The 22182-nt window shown below is 38.1% G+C and overlaps 1 protein-coding gene across 1 annotated transcript; it reads left to right on the top strand.

Annotated features, from left to right (window-relative positions):
* Window positions 1–919: 919 nt before the first annotated feature.
* Window positions 920–16671, top strand: LOC140947813 (serine/threonine-protein phosphatase with EF-hands pef-1-like). The gene is made up of 17 exons (XM_073397013.1): window positions 920–1395; window positions 1724–1851; window positions 3587–3629; window positions 3753–3794; window positions 6086–6249; window positions 6809–6923; window positions 7424–7470; window positions 8734–8900; window positions 9017–9053; window positions 9866–10015; window positions 10184–10258; window positions 11270–11455; window positions 12376–12518; window positions 12884–12990; window positions 13774–13937; window positions 14450–14534; window positions 15194–16671. The coding sequence occupies exons 1-17, from the start codon at window positions 1323–1325 to the stop codon at window positions 15439–15441; spliced, it is 1974 nt and encodes a 657-aa protein (XP_073253114.1). The 5' UTR covers window positions 920–1322; the 3' UTR covers window positions 15442–16671.
* The last annotated feature ends 5511 nt before the right edge of the window (window positions 16672–22182 follow it).

Here is a 22182-nt window from a genome sequence, read left to right on the forward strand (position 1 = left end):
TTAATATATATTGATAATAAAACAACTGATGCCCGCGTTTCAGTTTAATTTTTGCCAACTTTTCGGTGTGTACTTGTAAATTCTACCGAGGAGATGTGTGATATTAGATTTTCATTTGGTATTTAAAAAAGCTTTGTTTATTCGTCACAAATAAATAAAGCGAATAAACATTCATTCGCGTTAATAAAATTATAGTTGTATTGAACTGGCGAACGAAAATTAACCCAAGCCATTACGAGGTTCATCGAAATAACTTTCGTCCGGCGGAGCGGATCCTGTGAGACAATCATACCTTTTTAAATTTTAATTGCTATTGTATTCTGCAGATGGCATTTTTCTCCAAGGTTTTACATTAAGATCTGTGTATTTAGTGCTTAGATAGAATTTGCATTCGTCGACGACTTTGGTCTAGTATGTAAACGAACTAGAACTCTAAGTTTGTTTTATCTTTTTATTCATAATTTTTACTGTTTTGGTATCTAAGAAACGCACTCTGGACTAGTAAACAGGAAAAAAAACTAAATGCTTAAGTCTTTTAACTTATATCATTGAAGAGCATTTCATGGAGATAATTCCCTTTTTATATAATTTTCCTTTCCCTCATGTCACAATTATTAAAATCCGTCACTTTTCATTAAAAGGGTTTTATGTGAGTCAGCTTTTAAACCGTTCCTTGGCAACAACATGAATGATAATTTCAAAGTACCCCATGTGAGGGGTTTAAATTAAAATTACCGATAGTGTTTTGTACATACATCGCTTATAAAGATCAAGGAAAATTGAGTACGGAACGCAAAATCGTACAATTCGGCTGATTTTTTGACGTGGACATCGCTCATATTTCGCATTTTAGCGGGTAGTTCAGTTTCAGGCCCCCGGTCTTTGTCGAATCGCGGGCATTGGTTCGAAAATTGAAAGTTTGCTTAGTGACAGTTCGTGCAAAGACTGTTCAATATCTAAGAGGCAAGTTTATTACAGACTGTGCGTTCAGTGCCGGCCCGAACATCTGTAAGTCGAGATGTTTTATTGATCGCTTGGCTTGCTGATTTCTAATAATTTAAGGTGTCCGTTTCGCGTTCTTCGCTTGGAATGTTTACGCGCGTTCCGTATTCCCGCCAAACGCGTGTGCAGCAAACATGGGCCTCCATTTTGAGTAACTTCCTTGCAACGAGCAATGACCGCTGTCAGAGCAATGTTTATGAGTCTTTTCCACGCTTCCATTGTCTGTCATAATGGAGGCTATCTTAGCAACGGACTGGAAAGAAATCGCGTAGTACTAAGTGAAGATTAACCAAGATATTTGAAACGAACGAAACCAAAACATGGGCTGTAATGCATCAGTCGAAGACGGAGAGGAAAACCCTCAAAGTTCGGCTCTTGGAAAGTCCGAAAAAGGTGAGTTAAGTTTGCAGAGAATATGTTCTTATCAGTTGCAATTATAAACAAATTTCGAGTGATATAAGCCAGCTGACGAGCTAACTTGGCCCGATTTCAATACTCAATTTCATGAATTCGCTCATTTGTTTTCCTTTATTACGTACTCGTTTTGAATCGTCCATAAAATTGATACAGTAAAAGATTAAAACAGCATTATCTACAAGCAATATTTGAAAACCCCAAGTTGAAGAGGATTAAGGAAGTTTTCTTAATTCACATGTTTTATTTGCATAGATACTCTTGTCGATTCATGCTTTTTTCTACGTAAGTCTCGTTTGTTTTACAGCCATACGGTCAGCAATTTTAATACAAAACTGGTTCAGACGGTACCAAGCTCGTCTTGAAGCTCGACGGAGATGCACTTGGAAAATCTTTCAAAGCGTTGAATACGCTGGGGAACAGGATCAATTGAAGGTGACACTTATCTTTTAAATTATATTGTCATCTTTGTTCTACTCCAATAATTACTTTCCACTTCGAGAAAATATTGTTTTCCTTCATCGTGAGTATAACACTCTAAAATCTGTATTGTTTTTGAATGAAATCGACATTTCCCGCTTTAAATTTTTTAATTTCTAATTCATGGCTTCGGCGTCGAATCTCGTCAAATCCACCAATTTAATCCGTAGTCTTTCTGTTTTGAGGTGCAAATTCGCTGGCTTCAATAATATTAAAACCCTGTCATGCGAAAGTGTAAAATTCGATTAACAGCTTTCAGGTTCCAGCTTTCTATACATGTTAATAAAACATAGTTAGTAAACTTTATTTCGTGCTTATATCGAAATCCCATTTGGGCTAGTTTATATAAACTAAACACTTAAAAAACTCAAATATATTAATATTTTCTGTTAACCAACTCAATTTATTATTTTGTTTTTAAACTATGGTAGCGAGTTTTCTATTAATAAGCTCAAGTCTTATAACTTGTCTGTTTATAGTTTTAAATAATTATTGTTGTCTGTTTTGACCATATGGGGGGTACAAATTACCATAATACTGCAATACGTTTGGTAAAATTCACAAATTTTTGGCAGATTTAATGTTTCCTAAATAACTCAAAATAAGTTAAAAATTAAGGTTGGTGATTATAAAGACGAAAACAGATTGAAGGCTATAGACCAGCCATTCATACATTTCTATCAGTCTCCCAAAATGCTCTAATTTCCTGTGTTATTAGTTATTTATGAAGTCGCTGCCATGTCTAGCTTGACAGGTGCTTGGTTTTATATTTATATTAATGTCAACGTAATTATTATTTTACCAATAAAAGTATAGGATTTTCATGCAGGTTTTCTATGACGAAATATAATATAAATTTTAAAGTTGCCTCTTTTATTTCAATATACCCTGAAAACATTATTTCATAAAACCATGAGGAATTAACAAGAATGTACTGGTATATTATAAACTGCATCTGCATATACACTGGGAAGGTTTGAACCCAGGAATCATTGTATAAGTAGGTTGAGCATCGTCCAGGTGAACGTATAGTTCTGAATGGGACTGTTGTTGACATTGACTGACGTCAACATCAACTGATATGATACAACTAGTTGTCACTTTGACTCTGGAGATGACTACTGCACTGAGGTTGTCAAAACGTCAGTCACCGTCAACAACAGTCCTATTCACGACTACATGTACATTCACCCGGACGATCATGCTGAACCTACTCATGCATAAACACTCTTAATCCAAAAAAACTATATCCCAACATCAGCATTCAGCAATCACATCTGATTAGTGATTATATGAAAACCTGCCCTGAGTATTTAGTGTAATAATGATGTTGAGTGAAATTAGGAGTTATTTCATGTAAGTTATTACATTTACTGCCCTCAAAAAGTCTAAAAAAGGGAATGCAATATGCTTGAAATTATTCTAGTACAAGGTTTTTGTCCACTGAAAATTAAGATTGCTCATCTTAATGGATTCTGTCCTAACATGATTCGTGCATGGAAATATATATAGAAAAAGAAAGAGTTTTAAAATTTATTTCTAAATTGATTCTTTCAGTATTACCGGCATGAGTCTTGAGTTCTCTAATATAACTGTTAATAGCTGCTTCCTAGAAAAACTTGGAAAACAATATTTTCTCAATCAACTTAAGCCAAACAAAATTATCTCTTTTTATTTTTTTGTTTTGCAGCTTTTTAACTTCTTCAATGATGTGCTTACCCATGTTGGTGATGGTAAGCTAATAATATAGAAAATATTCAAACTATTGCCATCATTATTGATCCTTTTCTGTAACTTTTTTATATTTGCTGTATTCTAACAGTTACTATATTATATATTAACTTCTTTTGTTACAGGAGAGAAAAAAGCTGTAGGAAACATGCGAAATGGTTCTGCAAGTATGTGGCTAACTTTCCTCATTTTGTGCTTAAATATAGTATTTTTATATGTAGGTGACCCTAGTAGTGGAAAGGCTATCTATTTATTAATCAAAATACAAAAATCATATAGTCTATCCTGATTTTTTGTCAAAGGTTGAGCACCTACCCTCATTTTGAAACAGAGGTCCGGGGAAACTTGGAAATGGCTCATCAAGTTTATGCTGTAATGAAAAATGTGTAACAAAGCACACCAACAGGTTCATTGTCTGTTGACAGAGTTACTTTGTACAGTGTAAAATAAAAAAATATATATAAAAATAATATAAATATAAAAATAGTGCAGAGAATTTAAATTCAAGGCATATGTAATAATAATGGTATGACTCATGGTCAATGCCTCAGGGAGGCTTGTACACTCAGCCCCAACCTCTCACAATGCAGGAAAGGTGGACTGCATCTTTGGGGTCTGAATCCCCTGCTCGTTTTCAACCTGTCCAATGTAAGGTGACTTATCACCATTAAAATATGGAAGGCACATGTATGAAGGGGACAACCTGGCCAATGGTTGGATGTCACTGCTTAAAACCTTTGTCACTGCCTTTAAGACCTTGCAGGGCTCGACTTTCAGAAAAAAATCTTGGGGCCAGCTGGCCTCTAAGTTTTCATTTTTGGTCGCCAGGACAAGTATTCTAGTCGCCAAAAATTATCTTCAAGAAAAAATAGCATACAATATACTTAAGGTCTTTTTAACCTCAACAAAATCGTCAATAAGTTACCTTCTACAAAACAGGCTACATAACCCCTACAATGGCACTTGTTATAAAATTCATTTTTACGCATTTATGTATTCCGTTACCGTTAAACTAACGGATAGCTAACGGCTTGTCCCAACGCTCTAACGATTTGTTCTAACGGCTTGCTCTTACGATCTAACGGTTGATTCTTAGCAGCTAACGGTTGGTCCGTCTAACGTTTGACTTTAACTTTACTTGTAAGAGAAAATCACCAGTGATGAATTCGATTCGACGGAAGTCTTTTTTAAGACTTCTGTCAAAATTAATCGGGCAAATCGATCGCAGTTCTCAACAGGTCCCTTGTTTGTCCGGGAAAAAATTTTAGCGCATCGATTAACAATAATTCTTTTACGTCGAACATGTATCTAGATTGCGAACTCGATTGCAGATTAGCCTGATAAAAACTTGAGAGAACAAACGTCTATCGCGGGCTTCTTGTAAACTACTTTTTTATGCAAATTTATGTTGACATTTGAGCCCTTCGCGACAAAGCGTTGCGTGACAGCCCAAGTGAGAGCTTTGCTGCATTTTATTGACTTCTAATAAAGTATCGTTGAAGTCAGACTTCTTGAACAGACTTCTCGCCAAATCAACTTTTGCCCAAAAATATTGACGATCTGTTTATTCTTTGTGGAGGAGACTTTCGATCACGTGCTAGGCAACGAGATAGATCATGTTTCACCGATGTTCATTTCTGAACATCAATGCAAATATGGAACGCAAAGCGAATGTTTGCAGATTTGTTCTTTCATAGCCCAAATGAGATTTTTTCTAATACAAAAAATTTGTTTAACTGCAAGTGTATTTCATTTCCTGAAGCTTGAATAACTGTTTGAGGAAATTTACGCTTCAGTATTTACCTTAAGAGATTTTGGGCGCCGCCCGCAGGTATGTGAGGTCTTCGACCGATGCTGTACGATGCGAACGGACATTAAAACGTGCAAAAATCGTGCGAAAGGAAGCCTTAAAACATCGGTTACAATCTCTTACAGAATAATTTTTCTAAAGCGATGGTGTTACAGACCCACTAAAAGACAGTCTCCATTGCCTGTTGGAACTTTTTCAACAGTGTATTTCAGTAGAAGATCGACGGACGATCTAACGGATACGGATGAGTTGCTAGCCTAAAGACTGAATTGCCAAACGCCTCCAACGATTTTCATTAATCTGTCTAACGGATGACTAACGGAAAGCTAACGGTCTAACCGTTTACCGGAATATCGTTAGTGTACGTTTTCCTAAAGAAGGTCACAAATATATCATGAGGGCCAGCCTGGCGACCAGGCGTGAAAAGTTAGTCGCCACTAAATAAAATCAAGTCGCATTGGCGACCCCAGGGGTCGCAACGTCGAGCCCTGCCTTGGTTGATTGGTGATGTGAAAAAAGGGTTATAAACCACAGTATCTGTACTTTCAACAGGCCAGCTGTCCTTTACATGTAACTGAGCTATTGTTATATAATTAACTGGATCACAATGTCCACAAAGGTGACCATCTCTCTTTTTATCTTTCCCAGCCAGTGCATCATCGGTAACTTCCAAAAAGTCTGAAAAACTGGTACAACTCACTGATCCCTCCAAGATAACTGTAGATGAAACATCTTACCAAGGCCCACATGTATCACTGCCGCTTACACTCCTTACTGTACGGAACATCATTGAACACTACAAGGCAAACAAGGTTAGTATTAAGTCTTAAACTCCATCTGTCAACTTGCATAAATTTTCCACACACTGTACTTACATTGTAAGACATTTCATATGGCACTTGAGGGTGAAGAATTTGTGCATAATCCAAATTGATGCTTTCTTGTGTGAATCAGGTTTGTTGATCATTGCTCTCTTCCCTAGACCAAGGGTTTCTCCATTCAAGGGCCACACAGAAAAGAAACTAAACACACTCCAAGCTGGAGATAATGTCTTACTCAGATCTGTTTTTGATGAAGCCAAAGGCGAGATCTGGTCAAGGTCAATTTTGATTAATCCCCTCTTTCCTTCAGAGAGAACTAATCTTTGTTCATTAAGTCCTCTCTGCAACATGGCTGAGCTGTTTTTTTGTTTACACTAAACCTTAATTGCCTTTCTGAAGACATCCTTGATGTTGTCACTAAAGCTTTGTAGTAATAAATTATTTTTGGATAGGGAGGAGGAATTTTCATACTCCCTAACCAATACTCTGCAGCACTATGATATCACATGTGATAGTCACTTAAATCCTATCTCTGCTTTGAATTCAACAGACCCTACATTTAAAGTACACCCTTCTCATTCTTCGAGAAACAAGAGAGAAGCTCATGGCTTTACCAAATATCTCCAAAGCTACCACTAGGATCACAAAACAAATCACAATCTGTGGTAAGTTACAAGAAAAAGAAAAAACTGATATTGTTATGTATTTCAAATTTACAGTCAAGCCAGGTCAAGCCTACCCCCCAAAATTCCATTAATGAATTTATTATTCGAAAGTTGAGTCCGTTGGCAGGTATAGATTTCAGATTCATCTCTACATTCTTGCATGCGTAATGAGCCGTGAATTGACATGCGATTCATTTACAAAATTTCTACCAGCTCAGTTTCCCTGAATTTGATGTAAATGTTTTCAAAGAATTTTAATTCATTCAAAGATTTTCAATCTGACATACAGACAAGTTCTCGTAAATTATTCACTGCTCATTACGCTTGCAGTAATTCCGATTTTCACCAGTTACGGGAACCACTAACGGATTCATTTTTCAAATAATCAATTCATTAATAGAATCTTGGGGGGTACGCTTGACCTGTTTTGACTGTAATGGTAGTGTGAATTTCACATGTCAGACTTATAGTCTCTAGAATTAATCAACACATTTTTGCAGGTGACCTCCATGGAAAACTGGATGACCTTTTCATGATTTTTCACAAGGCAAGTGAATCTCAGCCTGACAGTATTTTGAGTGATCCAAATTTTGCAGTAACTTCTTTGTACAGTGTACATCATAAAAAAATTGTACTTCCCCTCCTCTTAAATCTCAGAATGCTGAACATTTTTTAATTTCGATACAAATATTTTTTTAATACCTTTTAATGCAATAAGTCTGTTGTTAAGTTTGTGAAAGTGTACTGGGTGGTTATAAAAGAATAAAGTCAATTTTCTAGCGATATTTTTAGCACAAGTACGAGTATGAGTTCAAGATGGATACTGTTCAATACCTTGGTGTATACTTCAGCTTCAGTGTTTTGTCCTTTTGTTCTTCTCATGTGTTGATCTAGTCTCCTTCGCAGCCGTTATTAGGGTCGTCACTCGTCACGCAACGCTCCTTCCCACTAGTGGGGAGGAGCGTTGCGTGATGAGTGACGACCCTAATAACGGCTGCGAAGGAGACTAGTGTTGATCTAGTGTTGATCTGAAAAAGTGAAAGTTCTGGGAAAATAGCTCACTCCTAGTTGATCAATCCCATACCATAAATGACATATTCACTAAAACATCCAGGGTGTCTGTTTAACTCTAGGGGTCCCAGCGGAGGGATTTAATACATGTAGATAGGAGACATTTAAAAGGGAGATGCGTTTATTCTCATAACTGTAACAAGCTCAACAAAACTAATATGCTTTTGACGAGAATATCAAGGGAATTTAAAGTAGCGGAATATGCAATCCATCAACTGATAAGTCTAGGCCTTCTAGAGATCAAGATTGCTTTTTCAAATCCCAGCATCGATGTCAGAGTCCTTGTTCATGGTTATTGTGTTGTGATTGTTAGTCTATCCTTACTTGAAACATGACGTACATTGAACAAATTAAAAAAAACAATTAAATATGCAAAGCCTTGTTAATCAAGCAAGAAACTGAATGAATTGAATAATTTTGCTCCTTTAAATTCCTAATTGCTAGTATTTTGGAGTAATTCTCATAGGGGGTTTCTAAGAGACACGAGGTATTTATTAGAGAGGGGTGTCTATTACAATTTTAACAGCGTTAGAGGGGGGCGTTTATTAGATTAGAGGCATTTATTTGTAAGTGAGCATTTATTAGGTCATAAATTTACAGTATGAAAGTTTGTAGTCAAATGTAAAGGTCACCATTTTTACCCAGTGTACTCCATCCTCTGCATTATTTTGAGGAAGTTGTATTTCTTGTTTGTTTAATTGAGTAGATAATCACTGGTTTAGTTTCCTTTTGTTTTCAGAATGGACTTCCATCAGCTGAAAACCCTTACATTTTTAATGGCGACATTGTGGATCGTGGACCTCACTCAGTAGAAATTGCCATAATTCTATTTGCATTCTTTCTGCTGTATCCAACGGGAGTTTACATCAATCGCGGTAACCATGAAGACCACATCATGAATCTCAGGTACGTACGCCTGTAGAACCCTTTAATACTATCAAGAGTGAAAAATGACAACCACCTTATTCCGTTCTGTAATGCTGCATTAATTCTAAAATCATCTATTCCTTTTTATCTCATAGATACGGATTTGTGAAAGAAGTGATTGGCAAATATAAGGTAAACATTCTTACACCTTAAAGAAAGTTTTGTTGCACAAAACATGTAGGTAAAGATTCTGTTTATAGCGGAGCTTTTCACTCAAATAATGAAAAAAGGGACTGGAAAACCCAAGCAAATGGACTGTAGAACAGGGTAAAGAACCCTAACCGGCAAGAGGTAATCAGTGGGCTTTTTACAAGCATGGCCAAGGATTTGAATTCAAGATGACCATAAAAGAACCCTCTACAGGGTTCGAACAGTCTTGAAAAGTCCTTGAATTTTAGGAGAATTAAGTCCTTGAAAAGTCCTTGAATTCCATTTTTCCTTGAAAAGTCCTTGAATTTTTGAACTTTGAATGTAGTGGCCTGGAAAGAATTTTCTGATGCTTTTTGTTGAAAGAATATAAATCATAGCTTGGAGAATTTAAAGGTTATTTACATAAAGTGCTCTATGTTTTATGCAATAATTGACTATCAGTTTAAGACAAGTGAATTAAAAATGTAGAGAAGTTGGTGAAGCAAACAGTTCAAGCCTTAAAGTCTTATTAAGAATAGACTGGGAAGGTGCATTTTTGTACAATCGGTGCATAATTATATTCCCAGTAGGTGGCCCTTGAAAACCTAATGTGGTCCTTGAAAAGGCCTTGAAAAATGGTTGCAATTTTTGGTATGAATGCTGCTCTAGTGTTCAGTTAATTGAGGGCAGGACTTGAATCTGGGGTTGCTCGATTGCAAGTTTGACAGGCAGACCACTCAGGCACGCTCCCTCCTGGTGAAGGGAAGGTACAGGTTCTCTGCGTCACTTTGTTTGATTAATCTGTTATGTTGCAGGACCATTCATCAAAAGTCATGAAGTTGTTTGAAGACATCTTTGGCTGGCTTCCCTTGGCTACAGTTGTCAATAAAAAAATTCTTGTCACTCATGGTGGAATCTCAAATATAACAGATTTGTCTTTTATCGACAAGATTGATCGCCATAAAGTAAGAATTTTGACTTTTTCAGGGCCCAGCAACCAGAACCCAAACTAAACACTCCTAGAGTACTCCCCTCTTGGCCATCCCTGATAGAATCCAGGAAATTTTCTTTATTCTTATTTTCTTATAGTTAATTCCAGCCTCACTATTTCTTTCTTATTTTGTGTTAACTAGTATGTATCAGTTTTGAAGCCGCCAAATATGGTCAAGCCTAACCCAGATAAAGTCGACCTCATGGAATGGAGACAGGTTTTGCATTATTATTATTGTTGTTATTATTATTATTATTATTATTATTATTATTATCATCATTATTATTATTAGTATTATTATTATTATTATTATTATTATTATTATTATTATTATATTCACTGCCACAATACTGTATTAAAGTTGAAATCAAAAGGGTCACCTTTTGGAAGTTGAAATAAGGCAGGTTTCGATCCATTTTGTTTATTCTGTTTTTTGTTGTTGTTGTTGTTGCCATAAAATGTCAGAGTGTTGTTGGGTACAAAAATGTTTATACCTTGTTAGACATTGAATTTCAGAGACCACCATGTTGTGAAAGTCAAAATTGACTAAGGTAGAATTCAATGTGTCCAGGAACATTGAAATGTATTTCAGCACTAACTTAGAGTGTACTTAATTACTACAATAACCCGACAAATATGCATGAAAAACAAACAAATATACTATTTTCCTTAGAAAAAAGATATTTGAGTTATCTCGACTGAAGAGTTGAGTTGTATCCGAGCTACATTTATAGCGACTTTGTTACTAAAAGAATTCACCTGACATAATCTTGATGCATGTATTTCGATGAATATTTATGAATAGAGGAAGTGACATGGTCACTTGAAGATATGAACTTTCTCCCCGATCTCTTGTTGATAAACATTTCATGAGTGAGTGCAGCAAACAAGTAAAATACTTTTCAACACGAGAAAAGAAATTTTGTATCTCCAAGCAACCATGTTATGTTCTATCTATTATATACACACCAATGGAATACCAAATCATTTTGCTGCAAAAGAAGCAATTTATTACATAACCATAGCAACAGTGATCTTTTCACAAGAAAAATAACTTGTTATTTGCACATGTGAAGATATCATGTCTTTGCATGCAACTTTACCTGATATTTCATCGCTGTTTGCATAATAAAAATAAGAATTAAAATACCAATAGTTAATATTAATAATTAATTATAATAATCGTAACATTATATTAATTATAATAATTATATTATCATTTGTGCAGATACTGGATCTTCTCTGGAGTGACCCAAAGCCATTACCAGGCTGCAGACCCAATACCTTCAGAGGAGGTGGCTGTTACTTTGGACCTGATATCACTGAGCGCATCTTAAGGAAACATGATCTGGAGTTGTTAGTTCGCTCACATGAGTGTAAATATGAAGGATATGAGTACATGCATGGAAAAAAGGTAAGGGACATCAAGAGAACCTCAAGTAAAAATTCAGAAAAAACACCTAGTTTCATTTAATGAAAATTATAGAGAAAAATAGTGCTATGTAAAAGTGCTGTGGAAGAGGTTTAATTTGAATGGTCACACCATAGGATTTTATCCACAGACTTAAAAGTTTGAACTATAAGCAAAACTAATAGTGCTATGTGAAATTAGTAAAATCCGACAAGTGGTCTATTATCAATGCTGTGTTCTGATTGGTTGAGCTACTACTAGGCTATGTTATAGCTCACTACTAGCGAAAAGCACTGGCTTTGAAAACCAAAACAATGGTGGCTGAATCGCATTTTACTAGCTTAAGTTGTTTTGTCTTGATATTTTTGACCAAAACAATTATTCCTCTCACCCTTATGGCCTCTGAGTCAATAGCCCATGAGGCCGAATTGACTCAGAGCCCATTCGGGTTCAAGGAATATAATAATTATTATTGTTAAGTATTGGTAAATAGGTTTCATTTGAATGGTCACACCATAAGATTTCCTCTAAAGGTTCAAAAGTTAGAACTATACAGACAAAACAAATAGTACCTTGTGAAAGTACTGCTGAAGAGGTTTCATTATAATAATTAATGTTAGGAGCAAAGAGATCTGAGAGATATGTGACTGTTATAAAAGTGAGCCAGATTTCTGTTCTCTCCGACGCGTATTAGTTCTATGACTACATAGGGAGCCCAAGCCTTATTAGCCTCTTGATTTCTTCTGGGCTTCGTTGCCAGTTTATCATTTTTTTATTCATTTATATTTTCCTTCCTTTGTCAAACTAAGTGAACTGAGTGAATGAATGGATGCAATAAACTGTCGCTGTCTAAAGAGCTTTTTTGCTTTCCCTTTATTCTTCAATTCTGTTTTTAAAGAATTCATGTTTATTTTTCCAAATAGGTTATAACAATATTTTCAGCCTCAAATTACTATGAGCAGGGAAGCAACAGAGGGGCATACATGAAAATTGGTCCAGATATGAAGCCTTACTTCGTCCAATACCAAGTATCCAAGACAAAGAAGCATCTTACACTTAAACAAAGGTTTGTTCGAAGTTCAGGTTGACTACAACAGAAAGTAATTATTTTTATCGTGATAAGGGATGGAAGAAACCAAATCAAAAGAAAAAAGGGTAAACCATTACTCTTTTAACCTCCTTTGTCTTAAAAGCTCCCCCCCCTGTCCCTGACCCTCACCCCCATTTCGAGAAAGAAAGAAAGTCTTAGCCCGATTCTCTTTCACGACCATTATTTATTAATGTTATTATTCATTTATTTATTTATTTACACCACCACTTCTTACATCAGATTACAGTATTACATTCAATTTGAGATAAAATTCATAGAACCATGTTACATGAGTGTGACATCTTGATAATCAGGTTTTCATAGTCTTTTTTTCTCTTTAGGGTTGGTATTGTGGAAGAGTCGGCTATACGAGAGCTAAAAGAAAGATTATATGCGAACAAAACAGCTTTAATGGCAGCATTTCTCGAAAGAGACAAAGAAAACACAGGTACGAATTCACTGTATTGCTTTGGGCGTCACCCGTGCTTTCATCGTTTTTAGTAGACTTTTGGATGACTCTTATTTGCTTTATGTCAAGTTTTTTCACCAAGCACCAAAATTCTTCAAAACTCGCAACTTTTATTTTGTACCATGTGAAAGTACTGCTAAAGAGTTTTCATGTCAAAGGTTGCACCATAGGATTGATTTCTTACACAGACTCAAAAGTTAGAACTACGTACAAAACAAATAGTATCTCGTGAAAGTACCGCCGAAAAAGTTTCATTTGAATGGTCACAGTAGGGTTGTCATTAAGAGCCGGGGGCCGGGGATTTTCCCCAGCTACTAAGAGAGTGGCCCCCAGCTACTTTTATTGGAAAATAGAAGAAAAATAGTACCACAAGAAATGCCTAGCCGTTTGATTCCCCGCCTACTTGTTGTATTTACCCGGCAACTTGAAATCTTAGTGACAACCCTGGGTCACACCATAGGATTTCATCCACAAACTTTATAGTTAGGACTACATACAAAACAAATAGTACCATGTGAAAGAAGTGTTGAAGAAGTTTATTTGAATGGTCGCACCATAGGGTTTCCTCTATCAACTCAGAAATTTGAGGACGTACAAAGCAAATACTGTAGTACCATGTCAAAGTAGTGCTCAAGAGGCTTTACTTGAATGGTCTCATCATAAGATTTCTTACACAGACCAAAAAGATAACTGAACTACGTCGCTTGTCATCTTATTCGACTCCTCAGTGAAAGAGTGGATTAATAATTCTTGTTGTTATAGGCTACATTACTAGTGGTCAGTGGAGCAGTGCAGTAGAGAGCGTGTTGAAGTTAGACGTACCATGGAACATGTTAAGACATCAACTTGCTCATGTTCTCCCAGACGGCAGAGTGGATTATCTCTCGTGTCTAGATCAGTATGTTATTGAAACAGGACTACAAAAGGCAAGGAAGAGTTTGCTTCAATTACGGTATTTTTTCGATTAAACCCCTTGGGCGCTTTTTAAAAAGCGAGATACGTTCCCTATCGCCTCACCCATTTTCGCGCTCGGCTCAGAGCTGCGTCGTGCAGTATATTGTAGTGGTACTTGCAGACATTGCAAGGTAGTAAAAATTAACAATGCTACAAACGTATCTGCACCTGTCATTAAACCACTTGGTTTTACCACTATGGGGCTGATTTAGCAAGGCAACGGAAACGTCAGTTGACGACGGCGCGCAAATCAAACAACTGGCGTGACCAATGGCAGAGCAATAAATTGGGCACCGGAAGTTGCGTTTAGTCCTTTCCGCGCTCTTTCCCGCCCTCAGCTGACGTTCCCCATCCGTTGCCAAATCATGATTCATGCAACCCTTCCACGGAGTTGTGTCAAGCCTCTCAATGCACAGAAGAGAAAAGCGGACTGCAAGCAGTCTAGTTACATGTATGTAAGTTCTGTTTTCTTTTCTCTTTGTAGAATGGCCCAAGTATCACTGAAACACTTTATAGGAATAGATCCAACTTGGAAACAATATTCCGAATGATGGATAAAGATAACTCAGGTACGATACATGACGTGTACAGTTCTTTGTTCTTTAGTGAATGAGGAAGCGTAATATTGGCGTTCAGAACAAAATGAACTAGATCCGTCCCTTTAATTCCTTTCATTGTTGATTCAATATATTTCCCCCATTCTGATTGGCTAAAAGCACACGCATAATTCACCATAACCAGCTAGTCATGACCAAATTTGGAAGAATTTTGCGATTAATCAACCGATGACGTCAAAGGTGCAGCTTCCTTGCAGGTTAATGCACCGTTAGCCGAGAAAAGCTGGGGACGAGGTTGAGTTGTTTTGCTTGTGAAAACAAAAATGGCGAACATTTCACTAGTTTCAAGAGTAAGAACTAGGCGAAAAAATAGCTAAAAATATGGCAAGAAGACAACTCGAAGGGCGACATCTGCTATTTGGAGAATATTTGCGGAGCTGAACAACCCTAAACGTCCACTGTCGAAGATGAACTTAACATCGATGGAGGTAAGCTATTTTAGCTATGTTTTTAAACTAGGAATTATTCTGAATGAATAAAAAAACAATTATTGAATTCGGCTTTCGTATAATATGAAGAATTATGGAGATCTCGGAGGGTGACTATAATTCTGTATAAGATACTCAGCCTCATTCATTAATTGTTAAATGTATCTATGATCTATTCAACAGGTTTAGTGTCGATGGAAGAATTTGAGGAGTGCTGTCGTCTGTTAAACGAGCACACAAATTCAAACATCCCTTTGGACTCAATCGAAGACTTGGCGAGAAGCATTGATATGGATAAAGACGGCCACATCGATTTTAATGAATTCTTGGAGGCATTCAGACTCGTCGACAGTTCGAACTCGGCTGTTACAGCATCGACTTTGTCTCTGAAACGCCCATCACCCGTGAACTCGATACATATTATTTCCTAGTTTGAGCTCAGTCGTGGTTTCATTCCTGTCTCGTAATGGCCAGCAAATTTCCAGAACGACGAAAGGTCCCAAATGAAATCCTCCTCAAGTACTTTTGCGATTTGTGTCGGTTGTTTACCACAGAGTCACAAGTTACGGAACTGCCTGGTGCAGCAGAAAACCTTGATCACAGAAAAAAAAAACATCGAGGAACAATTGCCTCGAAGCAGCGCTCCACCAATCACTCTTCAAGTTTTTTTTCAAACAAGAGCGTTCGCCTAATTGGAGACTTGAGGATTGTTGAAAGAACCTGTCCACACTTGGTACCCGGGAACCAGTGCCTTGGTACCGGTACAAAATGGTGTTGTGTTCACAGTTTGAGTACCCGATCTGAGACTGTGTTCAAAGTTACTCCATTTCGCCTTGTCAGACTCCATTTTGAGACATGACATGAGCTTAGCAACTGGTACAAACTGAAGTAGTGGGCTGCCCCAGAACTAACAAAAACGGTGTGCACACAGTGATCCGGTGCCCACTTTTGTGCGACGGAATACTATTGTGAGTTCTTGAAAAAAGGGTATGTTCACATTAGTGCCCGGCGAGTACAGCGGAAAATGGAACACAGAAAAAAAACACAGCCAAGTACTGTTTAGAAACATAACTAGACTCCTACATTATGGAACAACCCAGTACAACAGAAAAGTGTGTCGTAGAAAGAATAGGACAGTTCCCCACAGGGGCAGCACTGAACTCGAATGTGTCATGGCCGATGAGAATGAATCAGGGGGATATTTGGTGCCGATCCCAACCGTGTCCGTTTTTAGAGAGAGCTTTCTGAGTTTCTGTATGTAACGGCAAATGTTTTGTCTCTCTTATGTGCACTAGTGGTTAGTTGAATCACGTGGCTGCCTGCCTGAAAAGTAAATTTCAATTCTGATGTTAAAGTTGGCGCATTCATGAGCCATGTTACAGAGCAGGAAAATTTATTTATAAAGACTTAGTGGTACATTCTCTAAATTTAGCCGCGTTCAGTGTAAGGTCAGAAACCGTAAAGAATAAAAACAAGGAAACAAATAAACTCAGAACGGCTGTCCAGATAAGTAGGTTAAACGTGATAGTAGTGAGACACAAACCGAACGATTTCGTCGGGATGTTGCCTAATCCCTGTACGGCGTTTTGCTAGGCCTTCTCGGTCAATTCACTTTGGTGACATATCCGAGGCAAACGGACGGGAAACTTCTTAGCTCGGACCACGTGACCAGAAACGCATTGGCCGTGCGGAATAGTGAGGCCTAGGGACAAGGCAAGTCGGGATGTAAATTAATGACATTTTAGCATCCATACATCATCATATGCATCATCATTCGTAGAGTGATGTATATGATATTCATTTGATGATTTTATGAATTGCGGTCAGATTTTAAATTTTACGAGATTAATATATGGTATTTTTTATTGTCTAGTTTACAAAATTTCTTAATGCAGTGGCGAATTAGTCTCCTGTTTAGAAAGATGTCGATTTTCACTTACAGAAGCTAAAAACCCAAGCAACAACCTCGACCTGATTTAGAACTGTTTAGGACATTGGGCAAACTACATGCCTTCTTGTTACGCGGGATGACGTAGTCAGCCAGCGTCATAAATTCGGTAGCGCATTCCTTTCGTATTTTTCTTGGGAGTCAAGGATTGCCTTGCTTTTTTAACTTTCCCGTATTCCGTGCCCGTCCCGAAAAATTGTGTGATTTTTATTGGCTGCAACTTCGAATCACGTGCAAGTCAGGCCATCCTCGGAGACCCAGGGGCAGTCAGTCAGTTTTCAAGCACAGGCGGAAGAGCCCCTGGGTACCGACTCTCACCGGACCATTTCCAAACGGTCAAGTGAATGCTGGCTCCTGATTGGGCACAAAAAATGCTTTGTATTATTGTGCCCAATCGGGGAACAGCATCTCCTGAGTTCTTTTCGTGAGTTCGTACACGACGCGATAGCTATTGACTCGATCACGGCTTGTCTGGCTCATGCACCAAACAAATGCACGCAGTCAGGAAACTTTCAGTTTGATACAAACACTTTATTTCAAAATACTGGTTGGTTGTCTTTACACTAGGCTGTTAAGTAAGACTTAAGAGCCGCTAAGTTTTACTTAACCAAAAATTCGTGGGTGAAGGCCTAAGTAAAATCTCAAGTAACTTTGCTTTGCATCTTATTAAAGTCGGAAAGTTGAAACGGTTCAAGAAAGTTTCAAGCGACTTGAAAACCATCCTTATGACCTACTTAGCTGACTTGCGGTTTTGCGGTTTCTTGAGCTTTGAGAAAGGCGAGACATGTCAATCAATCTTAATTTTGTTGCGTGGGAAAATAACCTGAAGTAAAAAAGAATCGGTTGTGTGTGAAGCTTTATTTTACTTGAAGTAATTAAAACTTACTTGTCTTGAAATATTTCTTAGCTTATTTAGGCTCTAGTGTAAAGACTACCACTGTCTACCCGAAAACTAAAGACGCTTTTCCAAAAATACAAGCTTGAGCTTACAACAGGTATTCATACTTGCATCGATCATGCCTTCGTAAATCTTAAGGAGTTTAAGATTCCACGACAGCTGACAGCCACGAAAACGTCGCATGAAAAGTGAATTCACATTTTTCAAGTCTCTATCGTGATTCTCCCAACTCGCTTACTTTGTCAAATGCAAGCGAACTCTTCTGGAGCTGATTTTCTATCAACCATATCCAAGTTCATAAAGAGAAAGAAAATTTTGTCATTGTTTGTTTACCTCCTTCACAAAACCTGAAATTAGGCATCTTCACGTGGTAGTCGTGCAGTGACGGCAAAGAAATCTGCAAAATGCGTGATGCACGTGCAAAGTTGTTGTTTTGCCTTGTCAAGCTATTACTTTTTTATTATCTCGTCGCCGCCGCATCTTAAACTTCCTATTATCTGATTATTTACGATACATTGTGATCCGTCAGAAACAGAATTTTCTCAGTGCAAAATGAATTGTTCCTGCTGATAGCATCCGAAACGTTTTTCGACTCATCGGTAGGTCCTTCGTTTCTGGTTAGGAAAGTAGAAAATGGAAGTTTCCCTTGTACGCACAAGCTTGGTGAACGAACCGGGCAACAGTGGCGACATAATACCCATCGTGTACGAACTCACGAAAAGAACTCACGAGAAACATGTTCGCCGATTGGGCACAATAATACAAAGCATTTTTTGTGCCCAATCAGGAGCCAGCATTCACTTGACCGTTTGGAAATGGTCCGCTGAGAGTCGGTACCCAGGGGCTCTTCCGCCTGTGCTTGAAAACTTTCGTCGCGCCTTTTCTCCCGGCCCGACTGACTGCCCCTGGGTCTCCGAGGATGAAGTCAGGCTGGATGGCACAAGCAGAAAAAAGTTACTGCGCCAGCAAAACTTACTGCGTGGAGGAGGACAAAGTCAAGGCTGTGCTCTAACTTTCTTTTATAAAAAGACGACTTTCCAACAAGATGATCTATTCAAATAAAAGAGATAATAGTTTTGGGGCGGCCGCGGTTTCGTCGAAATTCATAGCAGCTTTCCCGGAAAGTTCCACGTGGTCTCAGCAAATTTTCTTGTGTCCCCTAGTGTTCCCTGTGTCCCTTGTGTCCCCCGATGTTCCCTGTGTCCTCTTGTGTCCCCGGTGTCCCCTGTTTCCCTTGTGTCCTCTCTGTCCCCTTGTGTCCATTGTGTCCCTCGTGTCCTCTGTTTCTCCTTGTGTCCCTTGTGTCCCGTGTCCCCTTTGTCCCTTGTGTCCTTTGTGTCCCCTTGTGTTCCCCTCGGGTTCCGAGGTGGTCGTTTACAAGAGCTTCGACTGTATGTGAAATTTTTTGATAATAAAATAAACAGCTTACGCCTTTGCAGCTAAGTTTCAATGTGCCTTTTTATGGAACAGGTCAAAGTTGTTAAAAAGATTTCGATAAGTCGTACCTGGTTTCGAGGCTCGGGGGAAGAAAAAAAATCATCTTTGAGGCAATAGATTTTTTCCTTTATTCCCTCACCCTTTGGAGCCCAGTATAAATTTTTAGTTATCGAAATTAGTCTATGTGGATTGTTGCATGTTTTGGGAAAAAGGAAACCGCATGAATAGACCATGCATTTTAATAATGACGAAAAATCATGAGATTGATTTCATGAATGAAAAATCACGAGAATGAAAAATCATTTCCATATCAAAGGCTGAGCACTTAACCTCGTTTTGATACAAAGGCCCCGGGTGATTCTGACGTGGCCTATTTGCGCAAGAAGGCAACAAATATGAAGGACTGTGGTCCCGATCGAGGTGGGGCGGGCCAGGGAGGTACTCCCATATATGGGCTAGATAGGTATGTGTCGCAATAGGGTATAGATTTCGTCCTTGTTGGCGTTGCGTGATCCTCATATAGTACCGTTGTTATATGATGTGCCCCTTATATATTTTTATGAGCAAAAATGCAAGTGCGTTAAAGCCTAGCTACACGAGAAACTGCAGCAATCATATCAGGAAGCGCGCGATGGATGAGAATTTGAGTGTTTCCATTAAAGTTTAGTTTTTCTTTTCCCCTTGAATTGGAGTCTCATTTTTCAGGTTTGGGCTTTAAATAGAGTATCATGATAGTTTTCTTATGTCTCAGGGTCAGGGTTAAAGACCATGGGCGGCACACAGCTACCCCCTGGAACTCTAGTAGTCCTAATGAAGTGACGTCATCGTGCAACTATCCTAACATAAAAATTTGGCGAGGTTTTGCTTTGACCTTCATCAAGAATTAATTGTTAATTGGTGGGAAGCCAATGTCAGACACAAGAACTGAAGTGTTTTTTCCGGGCATCAAAACACATACATCATCTTTATTTTAAACCTCAGATAAAGATTTTATAGACGTAAAAGACAATATTACCGAAAAAGAAAAAAAAACAATGACACAAAAGAAGAAAAGAAACGGGAAAGAAAGAAAAATACAAATACAAAGGAAATACAAAAATTACTCGTGTATTGTTATAAAACAAAATTTGTCGCACTTTTAATGTTATAAATATCAAAATGCTCAGATCCACAGTGAGTCCATTCTACATTCCACACGCATACTATTTTGGCATCGACTTGATATGGATTGCATTAAAAACTATCTGTGATCACCATATGTTGTGTCGCCTGCTACATGTACTCACAAATCACTGCAACTATCTCATTTAGAAGCTGTTGGTTGGTTGGAGATAACCACCCACTTCTGAAGCGCTCAGCTTCCGGGAATCAGATCGATTAAACACTTTTCATGTTTGATTCGATTAAAAGCTCGACCTTTTGATGGGATTATGAGTACAAGATTGAGTATACGTAGTACAGAGATACGTTATACGATTAAACGAATTCCGCTTTTCCAGCCAGTTATTCTCTAATCTGTGCCTTTTGAACGGCCTATTACGTAATCACCGACCACTTTTATTCAAGACATGTTTTAGAGACTGTACTTTTTCCCTCGACATTATTCGTGTGTACATCAAATGCTCTCAGTTTTGGTACAAAAGCCGTTTGCCTTCCGCTGTAACTTGAAATGTGCGTCATAGCGGACCTGGCAAGATTCCAGAGGGGGAGGCCGGAGGAAAAGGCGTGACTGTTCATTGATTAGCCTTTTTCGTTTTTGTTGTTTGTTTGATTTTTGTTTTATTTTAGGCATAAAAAAAACCTTGACCCTGTGAGTTCCGATTTTTCACTCTTGAACGTGCGGAACAGCGGCCTTGATCCCACAAACAGAACGTTTTGGGGGAGGAGAAGGCGTAACCATACGTGCAATGATTATGCGTTTTTTCCTGGTCTTTTCGGTTTTGAACTAGGGAAAGAAAAAAATGGGGAGGAGGAGGTGTCAGGTCTGGATGCAGTGATCATGCTTCATTTGTTGTTGCTGTTGCTAATCTAGTCCCCCTTCACACTGTAAGATGGGAAAAGCACGGGCGTTGATATGATAACCACTTACATTTGAAAACAAACTGGGCCGCTGTTACAGTGATCTGTGAGCGCTCGATTTTCAGTACGATCGTATGAAATGAAGTGAAGAACTAAGTGAAGAACTGGCATAACCGAAGAGAAGATATAATATAATCCTTACATCGTCGTCTAGTGCGGGCTCTTTGTAAAAAGAAATCCTTGTCATCTTTGTACATGCATTGGTTTAACTTTTCTGGCATACTAGACAGTTGTTGTCATTATTATTATTATTATTATTATTATTATTATTATTATCATTATTGTTGTTGTTATTATTAGTATTATTGTCTCTTCTCTCAGCTGTTCCGTCACAGTCTTTGCTGGTGTTATTTTTGTGCATCAGCTGGGCGCAAACCATGCACCTGGAGCATCTGCTCAAGTCAATCATTCTGTTCATACACTAATCACTGCGGTTCTGAGGATCCTTGCAGATCCCAGTATGCAGATCTTTTGGGTCTCTGTACACCTTCAGTGGGATCTGCCTTTACCTTGTAATAGCAGAACATGACTTCAATGCGTTCCTTTCGTGTCCATTTCTGTCTGGTGATTCTTCTGTCTGTGTTATCATAATAAACTTTTTGATGCCCTTGTTAACTGCCTGTATTACTTTACGGTTGCGAAATATGTAGCCTCCCACGCAGGCGTTTTTAGGGGAGCTCGAGCCCCCCTAAAAACCCCTGCGTGGAAGGCTACGAAATATGGGGACCAGAACTACTATCTTATAAGACACATTTTGATAAAAGTGCAATTGAGCAAGTTCACATTAAATTCTGTAAACAAACATTAAAT

The sequence above is a fragment of the Porites lutea genome, chromosome 9 (genome assembly GCF_958299795.1).
Source record: "Porites lutea chromosome 9, jaPorLute2.1, whole genome shotgun sequence".
In the NCBI taxonomy this organism is placed as follows: Eukaryota; Metazoa; Cnidaria; class Anthozoa; order Scleractinia; family Poritidae; genus Porites; species Porites lutea.

Bases quoted from the DNA above. Each gene is read 5' to 3' on its own strand.
- LOC140947813 (XM_073397013.1), top strand. From the start codon at position 1,323: ATGGGCTGTAATGCATCAGTCGAAGACGGAGAGGAAAACCCTCAAAGT. The intron at 6,250-6,808 runs GTTAGTATTAAG...TGAATTCAACAG, and splicing joins AACACTACAAGGCAAACAAG to ACCCTACATTTAAAGTACAC. The intron at 11,456-12,375 runs GTAAGGGACATC...TTTTCCAAATAG, and splicing joins AGTACATGCATGGAAAAAAG to GTTATAACAATATTTTCAGC.